The sequence below is a fragment of the Fringilla coelebs genome (assembly GCF_963513975.1).
Source record: "Fringilla coelebs genome assembly, chromosome: 1".
Taxonomy (NCBI): Eukaryota; Metazoa; Chordata; class Aves; order Passeriformes; family Fringillidae; genus Fringilla; species Fringilla coelebs.
Genome location: NC_140028.1, coordinates 35,965,971 through 35,978,807, shown reverse-complemented (window position 1 = coordinate 35,978,807; position 12,837 = coordinate 35,965,971). Strand labels below are relative to the sequence as shown.

The 12,837-nt window shown below is 43.9% G+C and overlaps 1 protein-coding gene across 7 annotated transcripts in view; it reads left to right on the top strand.

The window, feature by feature from the left end:
• Positions 1-220: 220 nt before the first annotated feature.
• Positions 221-12,837, top strand: part of TRIM55 (tripartite motif containing 55) — a 37,310-nt gene continuing 24,693 nt past the window's right edge. For all 7 annotated transcript variants that reach the window (XM_084210875.1, XM_084210878.1, XM_084210874.1 and 4 more), the window contains exons 1-4: positions 221-513; positions 918-1,090; positions 9,595-9,760; positions 11,450-11,545. In XM_084210875.1, coding sequence (XP_084067001.1) covers positions 325-513; positions 918-1,090; positions 9,595-9,760; positions 11,450-11,545 — 624 coding nt within the window. In that variant the 5' untranslated portion in view covers positions 221-324. The remainder of the gene's footprint in view (positions 514-917; positions 1,091-9,594; positions 9,761-11,449; positions 11,546-12,837) is intronic.

Sequence of the window (12,837 nt, the reverse complement as noted above, 5' to 3'; positions counted from 1 at the left end):
TTTGCTTATCACTCCCACAACTCCTCAAGGGGTGAAGGCTGCCACGTGTGAGTGAGGAGAGCCAGGCCCTCTCCAGCCTCCCCCCTCCCCAGCAGCTGTCACCTGTCCCAGCCTGTCCTGCTCTCACGCGCATATATGGGCACGGCAGGACAGCAGCTCGTGACGCAGCGCTGCTAAAAACAGCCCTGGCTCTGCTCAGCCCCTCGCTCAAACAATGTCCTCCGGCCCGAGCAGCACAGAGAGCTTTTGATCACAGACAGCCTTGGACTTATTTCAGGGGAAATTAACCCCAAAACCTCTCCACACGGCCGTGGCCCTGAGCGCATGTGCCAGGAAAAGCTAGGGATGAGCACCTCCCTGGGCTACAAGTCGTTCTCCAAAGAGCAGCAAACTATGGATAACCTGGAGAAACAGCTGATCTGCCCCATCTGTTTGGAGATGTTCACCAAGCCAGTGGTCATCCTGCCCTGCCAGCACAACCTCTGTCGGAAGTGTGCCAGTGACATCTTCCAGGTAGGTTTTTTCCCACAGACAGCTCTGCTTCCCAAGCAGGACTGGCTGGAATGAATGGGAAAGAAGATTTTTTTTACATGTTTTGGTGGATCAATTTTAACAGTTGGTGAGACAGGGTTGAGGGGAGTGATTTAAGGCCAAAGTTGATTATCTGGGTGCCAGGGCTGAGTTCCCAACAGGTGAAAGTGCCACCTGTTGGCTATGGTGACACAGCCGAGCATGAGCTGAGGGACTGGCCCCTCGCCCAGCAGTCACCAGGTGCTTTCCCAGGGGTGACATGTTGGAATTACCCTCTCATTGGACATAGTGACAAATGGTTTCCTACCATTCAGTGCTTTTGGAAGAGGCTTTTATGGTTTTTCATGGCCGTACCTTCCTCTCCTTGTGCTGCTTGGCGAGAACAGGCCTCCAACCCCTACCTGCCGACCAGGGGAGGTACGACTGTGGCGTCGGGGGGCCGCTTCCGCTGTCCCTCCTGCAGGCATGAGGTGGTCCTGGACCGACACGGCGTCTACGGGCTGCAGAGGAACCTGCTGGTGGAGAACATCATCGACATCTACAAGCAGGAGTCCACAAGGTAACAGGGGAATGCGTGTCCTTCAGAAGACATGTGTGTGGTTGATTTAGTAGTTTTGTCTCTTGGAAAAGCTGAAAGGGATGGTGCTACCATGCCTCACTGTCTGCTGCACCATGAAGTCAGCTCTCACTGAGGAGAGAAAACTATACCCAAATAGATGCTGAGCTTACCTGCTTCCACTTACAGCAGAGGATTGGGCCATATTTATTCACATGAGCAACACTTAACCGTGCAAGCAAGGCCCTTGAGGTCAGCACAGCTACTAACATGATTAAGGGAAGAGTATTTGGGTAAACATCATTTATTTCAAAAACAGTGCAGACAATTATTTGTGCATTCTCATGCTAAGGAAGGGAAAGGATTTCAAATCTTATTAGAAAATCCTGAGGTACAGACAGTGCAAACAGAAAGAGAACTGAATTTCACACAGAAGGTACCCTGCATCATAATGCCAAATGAAAATTCTGTTAAAAATATCTCCATTCCTGTCAGTTTGGGATGTGAACTTATGAAACCAAGTCTTATTTATGATTCCATGAAAGAGAAGGAAGAGCAGTAAACAATATGTGTCAGAGCTGTGTGGCTGTGCCCAAGAATCAAGACCTCAAAGCAGAGAAATAGGTCAATTCTAAAAAGTAATGGTAATGGTCAATACTAAAAAGTAATGGTAATGATAATTTCTCCTGAATGGTAATTTCTTGCATTAGATGTATAATGGATCCAGAAACAGAAAAAAAAGTGTTCTCATCTTTATTTCCTTGGGATGGGTAGGATTCATGGCACCACTGTGGAGAACTTAGCTGGGGGGAAGGAGAAGAAGATAATTCTCTCCCTCTACTTTGCTCTTATGAGACCCCACTTGGGATACTGCATCTAGCTCTGGAGTCCTTAGCACAAGAAAGACATGGACCTGCTGGAGTGAGTCCAGAGGAGGGGTACAAAGGTGCTCAGAGGGCTGGGGCATCTCTCCTCTGAAGGAGTTGGAGTTGTTCAACCTGGAGAAGAGAAGGCTCTGGGGAGGCCTTAGAGCACCTTCCAGTACCTAAAGGGGGGTTGCAAGGGAGCTGGAAAAGGACTTTTGACAAGGGCATGAAGTGATAGGACAAGGCTTTGAACTGAAAGACAGTAGGTTAAGATTAGATATAGAAAGAAATTCTTCACAATGAGGGTGGTGAGGCATTGGCACGGGTTTCCCAGAGAGGTTGTGGACGCTCCATCCCTGGCAGTGTTCAAGGCCAGGAGGGATGTGGCTTCACAAAACCTGGGCTCGTGAGGTGTCCCTGCCCACGGCAGAGGCATTGGAACTACAAGATCTCTTGGGTCCTTTCCAAACCAAACCATTCTATAATTCTGTGATTCCATGATGGAGTTAACCTGGCCCCAGGCCACCAAGCAAGGAGCTCTCACCCAGGGAAGCTGTATTTTTGTCACCAGCATGGATCCTTAGAGTTGGTTCTGTATGGCAAGGTGTTTTGTTCACCTGGAAGGTGTAATCCTGGCCATGCTCCCTGACAGTCTTCTGATCCCACCGCAACAAGGAGCTGGACTTCCCAGGGACAGAGAGATGGCATCACTGGTGCAGGTGGACACAACCAACAGAACCCAGTCCCTGGGATGGCTGAGGATGCTTTCTCCAGCAGAGGAGGACAGTCACCAGCAGACAGAATGCTTAAGAGCCTGACGCTGGCTTTGGCTATTCTCAACTGCTTGAATCTCTCTGAGGACTGTGGCAGCTGGGCATAGGTTGGAGTTCCAAAGCACGAAGTTGGCTTAAAATTGTCCTTTCTGCTGCCCTTTGTGCTCCATGCCAAGTAAAGGTCAGCTACCCCCGTGTGTGTCATTGATACTCAAATATTATTTTAGTCAGGAAAGTCTCGGAGGAAATGAATCAACAAAGCTGCAAGGGTGGACTTTGCTTTTGATCAAATAAGCTGGATATGTGTGGGGATATGTGTGGCCTCATGTCTTCCTTGGTTTTGCTTTTTTTTTTTTTTTTTCAGCTCACAGTTGTATTAAACAAACAAAAAAAAAGGGCAGGTCCTCCTTCATGTGTAGTTCATGGGGAATTGGAACAAAATACAGTTAGGTAGAAATGTAAGAATAGATTTAGTAGATTTTTTAAAAAATCGACAAAAGTAAAACACATGATGAATAAAATGGGAGAAGACCAAAAAAAACCACAAAAACATAGATTTACTTATATATTTGTCCAAAAGATTTGTTTATTTAATCTGTTAAGGAGCTTATTTAACCTTCATGTATGCCCTTAGAATGAAAGTCATTGTCAGGGTTACATAGTAGCAGCAATGCACAGGAGCATTATCTAAACTATTCGGCCCTTTGTAGGCCTCAGCGGCTTATCTCCCTCTGCCTAACATTCCTAGGGCTCCCCTGAGAGTGTGAGCAGATCTTTCATGGCTTCTCCCAGTGCTGTCTCACTGAAAGCAAAAAGTCAAGGGAAATCAAGTCTTCCCCACTTCTTCCTTTTATACCAGTCTCTTCCATCCTGACAACTGGGGTCTGGCAGACATATATAGGAAGAAGGGTGAAATGTGATCTTTGCCTCCTTGTTCTTCCCAAGACAACCTCTCAAACTGGCAGCACATGTGATTTCCAGACAGGAACCTCTTCCTGTCACATTCTCCTGTGTGTATAATTCACTATACTGCATGTGCCAGAATGAGGACAGCTCCCATCTGCATTTCACATGAACTTGGGAGAGTAAAGGGAGCAAGGGAGCAAGATTTGACTAGATTATTTCAAATGTTTTGGTTGTTTTATTTTATTTTATTATTTTGCAATTTGACTTTCTATCTGAATTAAGGAATTGGGTTTTTTTTTTTTAAATAAAAACTGGGGCAGGAGCTGGACTGAGGTTGGGAGAGTCCACCTAAACCCTCATTGCAGCCCCTCCTATTACTAAGTATCACATCATATGGTCTTTTATCCCATTGCTCATCAAATTCCAGCTGATGGCAGCATAGCCTGTTGCCCAATTTAGAATGCATTAGCAACACAACGGAAGAATTCTTTAGCAGGAGGTGGCTTGCAAAAAGCTTTAAAAGACAGCAAAGGACTGAAAACAGTGGAAACTGAGTTGGCTAAATATTAAACCAGTCTTTGAAAATCTGTAGGCTGCTGATCACCTAAACTATCTGAGGAACATCAGGATCCCTGCTGCCACCAGGAAAGCGTAGCAACAGGAGGCTGTGACTTTTTGTGAAATCTGGCAGGTTCTAATGATCTCAGCTGGCTATTCAAGATCAAAAGGTGCTTTGGGCTTTGTTACCAGCTAAAACCTGATCAGGGATGGTCGAGCACTCTTTCTGCCTTGCACTTACCAGGGAGAGCCCGAGGAACAGGCTGTCCCTGCAGCCCCCAGCACAGGTGGAGCAGAGTGTGCAGCAGGGACCAGGCTGTGCTGAGAGCAGCCTACATGGGCTCTGTGGTGGTGCTGACATCTTGCAGGGCCCCATAGCCAGCACCACCAGAAGTGTCTGTCCCTGAGACCTCAGAGGTCTTAGCCCAAACTCCCAAGGCATGATATGTCTCTCCAGGCCAGGTTGCAGGGGCATCTGGGGATCTCAGACAGGCTGGGCCAGGGAAAATTGCTCCCCGACCAGAGGTCACCAAGAGAGGAGGAGCCCCACAAACTATGCAGTGAAAGAGATGAGGAGTGGGATCATCTGGATCTTCTCGAACTCCCCACAAGACAAAGCCCTAAGCTCACCTGCACCAATAATTTTCTTGGGCTGGGCATCCATGATAGTAGTGTAACAGAGCTCCAGGAATCCTTATGTTCACATGAACTTCTATAGCCTTCTCATTTTTCAAGCCCCATTTTTACCCTGGGTATTGGTGGGCTTTTCATTGCTTTTGAGAGAGTCCATCATTGTGGTTGATTTTCAAGGACCACCTTCCTCCAAGGTCAAAATGGTCTATCCCCATATACAGGAACTCAAGCAATGGTGCCAAAACACCTCTGTTGATTAAGAGAGAGCTCCTTATTTAAAAAAAATAATTAAAAAAGAAACAAAAAGAAGATGTACAGGTGATTCACCAAGATTTTGAGATATTCCCCAAGCACATGCAGATGAAGTTAGAAAAGCCAAGGTCCACCTGGAACTGATTATGATGAGGCTGTGGTAATTGGTATAGTTTCCTGCGGACTGGAAGAAAACAAATGTTCCTCCAATCTTAAAGGAATGCAAGGAGAATCAAGGGAACTACAGGCTAGTCATGCACACTGATCCCTAGAAAGCATTTCATGCAAACCCTCCTGGAAACCATTTCCAAATATATAAATGACATGAAGGTGATTAGAAATAGCATGGATTTATGAAGAGGAAATCAGCATGACCAATTTGAAAGCCTTTTACAGTGAGATGACTAAGTGCATGAGAGGAGAGCAGTAGATACTGTTTATCTAGACTTTAGACACTGTCTCCTGTGACAGAGTGGACAGTGGAAAGTGAACTGGACCAAAAACTGGCTGTACTATCAGACTCAAAGGGTCATAGTGAGCAGCATGAAGTCAGGTGGAGGCCAGTCATTAGCACTGTATGCCCAAGATTGATACTGTGGCAAATGCAGTTTCATATCTTCACTAATGACCTGGCTGTGCCTCATAGAGCCATGCAGATCCTCTCCATCCCCTGCCCAGGTGCAGACAGCAGGTGATGCGATGCCACAGAAAGGGCTACAGCTGTCTGAGGATCCTCATTAAAAACACTATCATAATTGGATTCAGGACTTTAGTAGAGGCCTTTTTGGATTTGAAAAGAATCCTAGAGAAAACATGCTAACAGCAGTTTTCCTAAGAGTTTACTATGTTCTTAATTAAAGTGTACTTCTTTACGTGTCCAGCAACTTTGCACTGCCTCACCAAGTCACAGTCACAGAATGGTTGAGATTGGAAGGAACCTCTGGACGTCATCTGGTCCAACCACTGCTGCTCAATCAGGACCACCTGGAGCCTGTTGTCCAGGACCATGTCCAGATGGCTTATGAGTATCTTCAAGGATGGAAACTCCACAACTTTCCTGGCAACCTCTGCCAGTGCTCAGTCACTCTCACAGTAAAAAAGTGCTTCCTGATCTTCAGAGAGTACCTCCCATGTTCCAATTTGTGCACATTGCCTCTGGTCCTGGCATTGAACAGTGCCTGACTCCATCCTCATAGCACCCTCCATTCAGACATTTAGATAACCAAAGGTATTGATAAGATCAAGGTCATTGTTAAGATTCCCTTAACCTTCTTCGATCCAGGCTGAAAGTTCCAGCTCTCACAGCCTTTCCTTGTCCGGGCTCACTGTTATTTGTCTCTGCCCAGACAAGGGCGAGATGGGCTCGCTTCCCAGGCTCCAAAAGACAAGGCTGGACTCTCAGGTTCAGTCTTCAAGGTTGTTTATTATTTCTTATCTACAAAAATTTTCTTTCTGCTCAGCCGGGGTCTGACTAGCAAGGCAGCCAAAGGCACTCTGACTGCCCACAGGGCGGTCGCATATTTTTATAACAAAGACTACGTAAACTATATTTATCTTTTGTCTCCAATACTTATCATTTTTATTACTAAGTGTACCTTCACTAAGAACCTATCAAAAATACCTACGTCACACAGAAAATGGAAGACAAGAAGAAGGAGGAAGAACCATGTGGCAGGCCCCAACTCCCTCCATCTTGTTTTTCCAACCCCCCTGTACCAAAATCTTAAAAACCATACTTTGACCTATAAATGTTCTATTTCTATATCCTTTAAACACCAGTGATTCTTATATCCCCACATATAGGTGGTACATCTCTTGCAGGGTCAAAGTTGAGCCACCAGGTACTTTTAGCAACATCCCAAGGCTCCCGAGCTCCGCAAGGGTTCTCTCGGTAGCTCTGGCCCTCGGGAGAGGTGCGCCGAGTTCCCACATTTCCTCACAGGAGAGCTGCTGTAGACCTTAATTATCTTCAGGGCCCTTTTCTGGACTCCTTTCAGTATGTCAATGTCTTCATGTATTGGGCAGTCCAGAACAGGACCCAGTCAGTTCTTCAGGGGTGGTCCAAACATGATTTCAATGGGAAAGAATAAGCCTCTGGCAGTCAAACAGAGGCTTAGCATCTCAAAAAGAAAAGTCCAAGAATGAGACCACAAAGTTATCAGGACATTTCAGCAATCTGACATTTCTCTGGTCACCAGCACAGCAGTGGTGAACCTTTTCTGTTCCTAAAGCCATGCAGTCATTTTCCTATAAGCTACTCTTTAATCTCCTGTTTCAGAAGCAATCTTTATTTTAAACTTAGAGGCTGTGTTTCAACCTTTGCTACCCCAACACAGATCTAGAGGATCCTATCTGAAGTCAGGGAGTGGTGTGCTAAAAATCTCTCCTTTTGCACTGCCTGGGGAGGAGACTGTAAATCTGTTTATTTCTAGTCTTCTGACACTGTCTTCAGGGCCCCACTAGTTCAGGGAGTTCTGCCAGGTTGCTTCCAGCTCTCCGCGGCACCTTTGAAGGTTGGCTGCTGCTGGCTGAACTTGCTTGACACCGTCACCTTTTTGCTCTATGTAGTGTGTCTTTCATGCAAGTGGCACCGTTCCAGTGTCCAATAAAATTCTAGTAGTTTCTGGCTCTGATCTTGTAAATATTTGCAGGAAGAGCTGCTATCTCAGGCTTAATTAATCACTTTGAAATTCATTGTATTGCACTCACACATGGGCCCTCCCACTGCTGCACTATGGCATGAATATATTAGGGGCTATTCGCAGTAATCTGCAAACAATGTATACATCTTTTATGGAGGAGACACACCTCTTTTGACTAGGATTGAAACAATGCTTGATTTGACAAAGTGCCTTATGTTAATGAATGCTGGAAATCTGACCCAAATAATACAGGCATTCTACAGAAGTGTTTGTCTTGTTTTATTCTGGTATATCACGTTATGTGGCAGATTACAGATTTTCCTTATGAACCCTTTAGATCCCAGGGCACTCTTGAATTTAAAAAAACCCCACACATGTGTAAGACATTTTGTTTCTTGCTAGATTTTTTTTCTAATGTATCTTATGGATCATATTCCATTCCCTTCAGAAGAGAAAATCTGTACTTCGTCATTAAAAAATAAATGCCATATCCACTCTACCAAACAGTATGGAAAATCTCTACTGTAATATTATATAAAAGAATTCTTTTTCCCATACATTTTAAGCTTTAATAGAATGGCTGGTTGTCTCCTTTCTATAGAGCTCTGTAGAAAGGCTTTTAAAAAGGTTCTCATGTAATTCCATTAAATTCCATAGTTTCTAATTATGAAAAAATATTTATTTGATGCCATTGTTCCACTTGCTACAGGTAAGTCATAATTCTCTTTCTAAACACTAGCAGAAGGGGATAATGGTTTGTGCTGAAAATATTTAACATTGCCACAGTAACAGCAGTGGCTTTTGAAGGCTTGAATCCCAGACACACTCTTTCCATCAGTTTCCTGGTCCCTGTCTTCTGTACCACATGCTTACACATTCATGTGTTTGCCACAGATGTGCTCAGGGTGCTAAGCCTGTGGGCTCAGAAAAGCACCACCTGCCCACACACCAGAGCTGTCACTTGCATTGGGAATGTTGGTTAAATGGCTCATCTGAAGGAAACTACAACTAAATTATCCTAAGATAGCAGGTTGTGCAGACCTTGTGTATACAGCCAAATGGCTTTGGTGAAGAGAAGATCAGACTGAGCTATAATGTGGCAACAGTTCCTGGCTTAGCATAGGAGAAAAGCACTTGTGTAGCCCATGCCTTTTCTGCTTGGTAGAGATGAATAAACTACTGCTAAAACATTTGACACTGTGAAGTTAGACATGTGCCACCTGGCTGAAATAAATTTGTGTGACACCTTGTTTTGGTTGCTGGCCTAATATAAAGGCTGTAAGGACCCAGTGCTGTTTGATATTGACAGTCCTGACCAGGGCCTCACAAAGCTCAGCAGCAGAGATTTAGAGTTACAGGCCTAAAGGTTCATCAGTATCTTCAGGTCTTGCTTAAAGTCAGTCTTCTCCATAACAGCTTTGCTGCATTAAGCAAGTGCACAACAATTTGCATGATGAACCAGAAAGAAATTACATATGTTTCATATTTCAGACAGATGTTAGATAACATGCTAATTAAAATACATGAGTATTCTGAGTCCAGGCTTAATGAGGTTATTTGAATTTTTAAATATGAGCAAGCATTCTGTAACACTCCCAACCACATTCCTCATTCATTTGGGAATCCCCATATGAAGTCATGTTGCTGTCTTGTCATCACATCATATTGTGTCATTTGAGCTGTATTAAGCTGTACCATTAAGCTGTACCATTGTCTCTTTAGTCATCCCATGGGGCAGGTTTAAGTCTACTCTGCCTACTCAGTCAACCTTGGATGCTGCTATACAAATGTACCATACATCATGCTAACACTCTAAGTGGTGATATCACAAACTCATGAGCACCATCTTCATTTTAAACAAATGTTTTCTTTTGCAGACCTGAAAGGAAGTGTGACCAGCCAATGTGCGAGGAGCACGAAGATGAGAGGATTAATATTTATTGTTTGAACTGTGAAATGCCCACCTGCTCCTTGTGCAAAATCTTTGGTGCCCACAAAGACTGTCAGGTTGCTCCTCTCACAAATGTTTACCAGCAACAAAAGGTAAATATCTTTTTGTTTCTCAAAGTACTTGAAGAAACTGTCAGGACCATCAACAGGAAAGTATTCCCATGACCTTCCTGCGAGTTTCCAAAAGGGTCTGGGATTGCCTTTGCCACCCGTGTGTGTGACTGAAAGGCTCCTATAAATCTATAGAAACTGTTTAGAAACACAGGAAAGTAAATTTATGAGAGATCACACAAAAAGATACTACAATTTGCCCCAATTTTGATGTGGAGCTGAGGATTTCTCTTTTGAGTTTCTATTCCCTTTTTTGCAATTCTTTTAGATGAGACAAACAAGTGGTATTTTCAACACTAAGAACTGGAAAGAGAACAGACCATTTCAAATCAAATAGTTATCTGTCAGACACTTTTACATTTAAGCATGCCATTTTTAAGAAAAGTTAAGTGAAAAACCTCCTCCTGCAAGTGAATGAAGGAATATTCAATAGTTGGCAGCACAGGATGTACCTAACATCTTCTGCCCTTGCTGTCACCAATAAAAGACTTGTTTATTTTTAATACAGTGTTAATTTAAAACCTGACTCACTGGGTTATCCTCCTGAGATAAACAGCTCATTTTTCTGGAGGGCCCCAGTGGGGCAAGCAATCAGACAGGCCAAGTTTGCAATCTCAGCCTCCAACTCCGTCACACAGATGCATGTGTGCATGTAAACTACAAATAAGGAGTTACTTTAGGAAAGGAGTTAAAAAACATCCTTTTCAATCAAAAAGAGGTGGGAGAAGAAGGAGAAGTTTTTTTGGACTGAATCCATGCCCGCAATCACTCATTTTGCATGGAGATTTGCAAGCTGTGTCTTCCTTTCCAGAGTGCCCAGTGAAAGGGGCTATCATTCCCAAAATGAGAGGCATGACCTGGAGGCTGCAGGATGCATGCTTCAAAGGAGCCTGTACAGAGCTGTGGATGCCATGAACACCTTTGTCTCTGTTACTACAGTGGTGTGCCAAGGGCCCCTTGCAATCACCATCACCCTCCCTAAGTTCACTTGGGGAACTTGGCCTTCTTTGTCTCTCTTAGGGATACCTTACAATCATCTCCATCCCCACACTCAGGGATTATTTTCTTCCTCCACTCATTTCCCTCATGCCAGTGGCCCAGCCTCTACCTTCTTCTCCTCCTTCTCTCCTGTCCTCTCTCACCACAACCCTAACCCCACTGCCTGCATGCCAGGGACTCTGTAACACATTGGTCACTCCAGGTCCATGGGCCACCTCTTCTCTACTCCAAGGCCAAGAGCTACAGTCCTCAAGGGAATACCACAGTGGTGTGGCTAGAGCCAGGCACTGAAAAAACAATCCCTCAAGAGTCTTTTCCCTCAACAAACCCAAAGGAAATATTTGGGACCTGTTGAAACAGCACTTCAGAAAAAAGCATCTAGAAGAACTTCCTAGAACAAAGTTATTCCCTCTTTCCAAACCACAGTTTCTTCTCCATTAAAAATTCCAAAATGTCCATGTTTTCATAGTGTGTTGAGGGAGGAAACAAATGTCAAAATACAAACAGGTATCTTATGGGCACATAAAGCTCCAATTTTTTCAGTTCTGGTGGAAAGACAAAGTAATATTCTCAGTATGCATTGTTTGCCCCCTGCTCCCCACTGTTAGATGTGTCACCCTGAAGTGTCACAGCACCTAACACCCTTCTGCTTGCTCTCCCCTTACTGCCTAGTCTGAGCTGAGTGATGGCATTGCAGTCCTGGTGGGGAGCAATGACAGAATGCAAGGGATTGTCACACAGCTGGAGGAGACCTGCAAGTCGGTTGAGGTAGGTGCCACCTCTTTAAATGCAGTTATTTCAGTGTGACATTGCATCTTTTAAATTTCTGGTAATGATTATTCTTCAACAGACCTCACTTTACCCAAATGCATTCCCACATTATTTCACTAAACCATTCCTCATGGCTTTGCACATTACCAAGATGTGCTGCCTCTATCAAAGAGTACACCCTGCTCAGCACCTCTGACCTTTGCTATATGGTAGGGGGTAAAGAGTAAGGATAATCCATATCAGCAAGTCTAGCTCAATATTCTTTGTGGAATAGGATCTCACTGAAGTTAAAAGCAGATCCACCAAAATGCCGTCAACTCCCAGCTCATTTAACATCTAAGATCAGATTCTTAGATTTACATCTAAGACCATCTAAGACCTTTACATAAAAGACCAGTAAGTCTGAAGTCTGACAGGTCCTGTGAATAGAGCCTTAGTCTCAGCCACACGGTAGGCACAGCATGGTTCACAGGTATGTCAGTATTTATTTTCTATTTGGTTGCTTTGCCTTCTGCACAGAAGTAGTGTTTTAATATGGTGTCCTTTAAGGAGTCTTGTTTTGTTGCTCACGGGAGAGAAGGGTTTGGGTTCTTACTGGACTTTCTGGTGAAGGCTTCACTCTGGAAGAGTTGGAATTAGTTTGTGTTATTCAATAGCAGAAGTGGCTTTCACTCTGAGAGCTTTTACATCAGCAAAGCAAATATAAACATCAGCTTTGACCAATCTGATCATCACAGAACAACAGGCTGAAAGGAGTTCATATGAATTGATTTTGTGATCAGAATTTGATGAAGCATCTAGTGAAAGAGTTGCATCCCTCTCAGCCCAATTAGAATTATATTGACCCTTTAGAGATGGAGCAGAAAGGAGAAATGGTAAGGAAAAATAAGTTAATCCAAGATGTACAGATTCTAGTTAGGAAGAAAAAACAATTACACAATCGATGTACACAATTCCAAGAACAGAAAATGTCCGAGTTTGTTTCAAAGAACACAAACCCATTGGCCCAAGTAAAAGAGAGAGCACATTAATGGCAGTCAGAACTTTGCAGCTGGGAAGCCTTCATGCTGCAAGGATGAAATTGGCTGCTATCAGGACTTTGCAGAGAGAAACAAGCCTTTCAAGTAGGTTAACTGCAGAAATTTGAATTATACAAAAGCAAAAGCGTACACTCATTTAAGCTGAACTAGCTGAACTAGAAACAAATCTTCAAACACCTAGTCTGAAGTATGGAGAAAACACTGCTAAAAATACCTTAAAAAATACAACAGTTTCTGAAACTAGCTTCC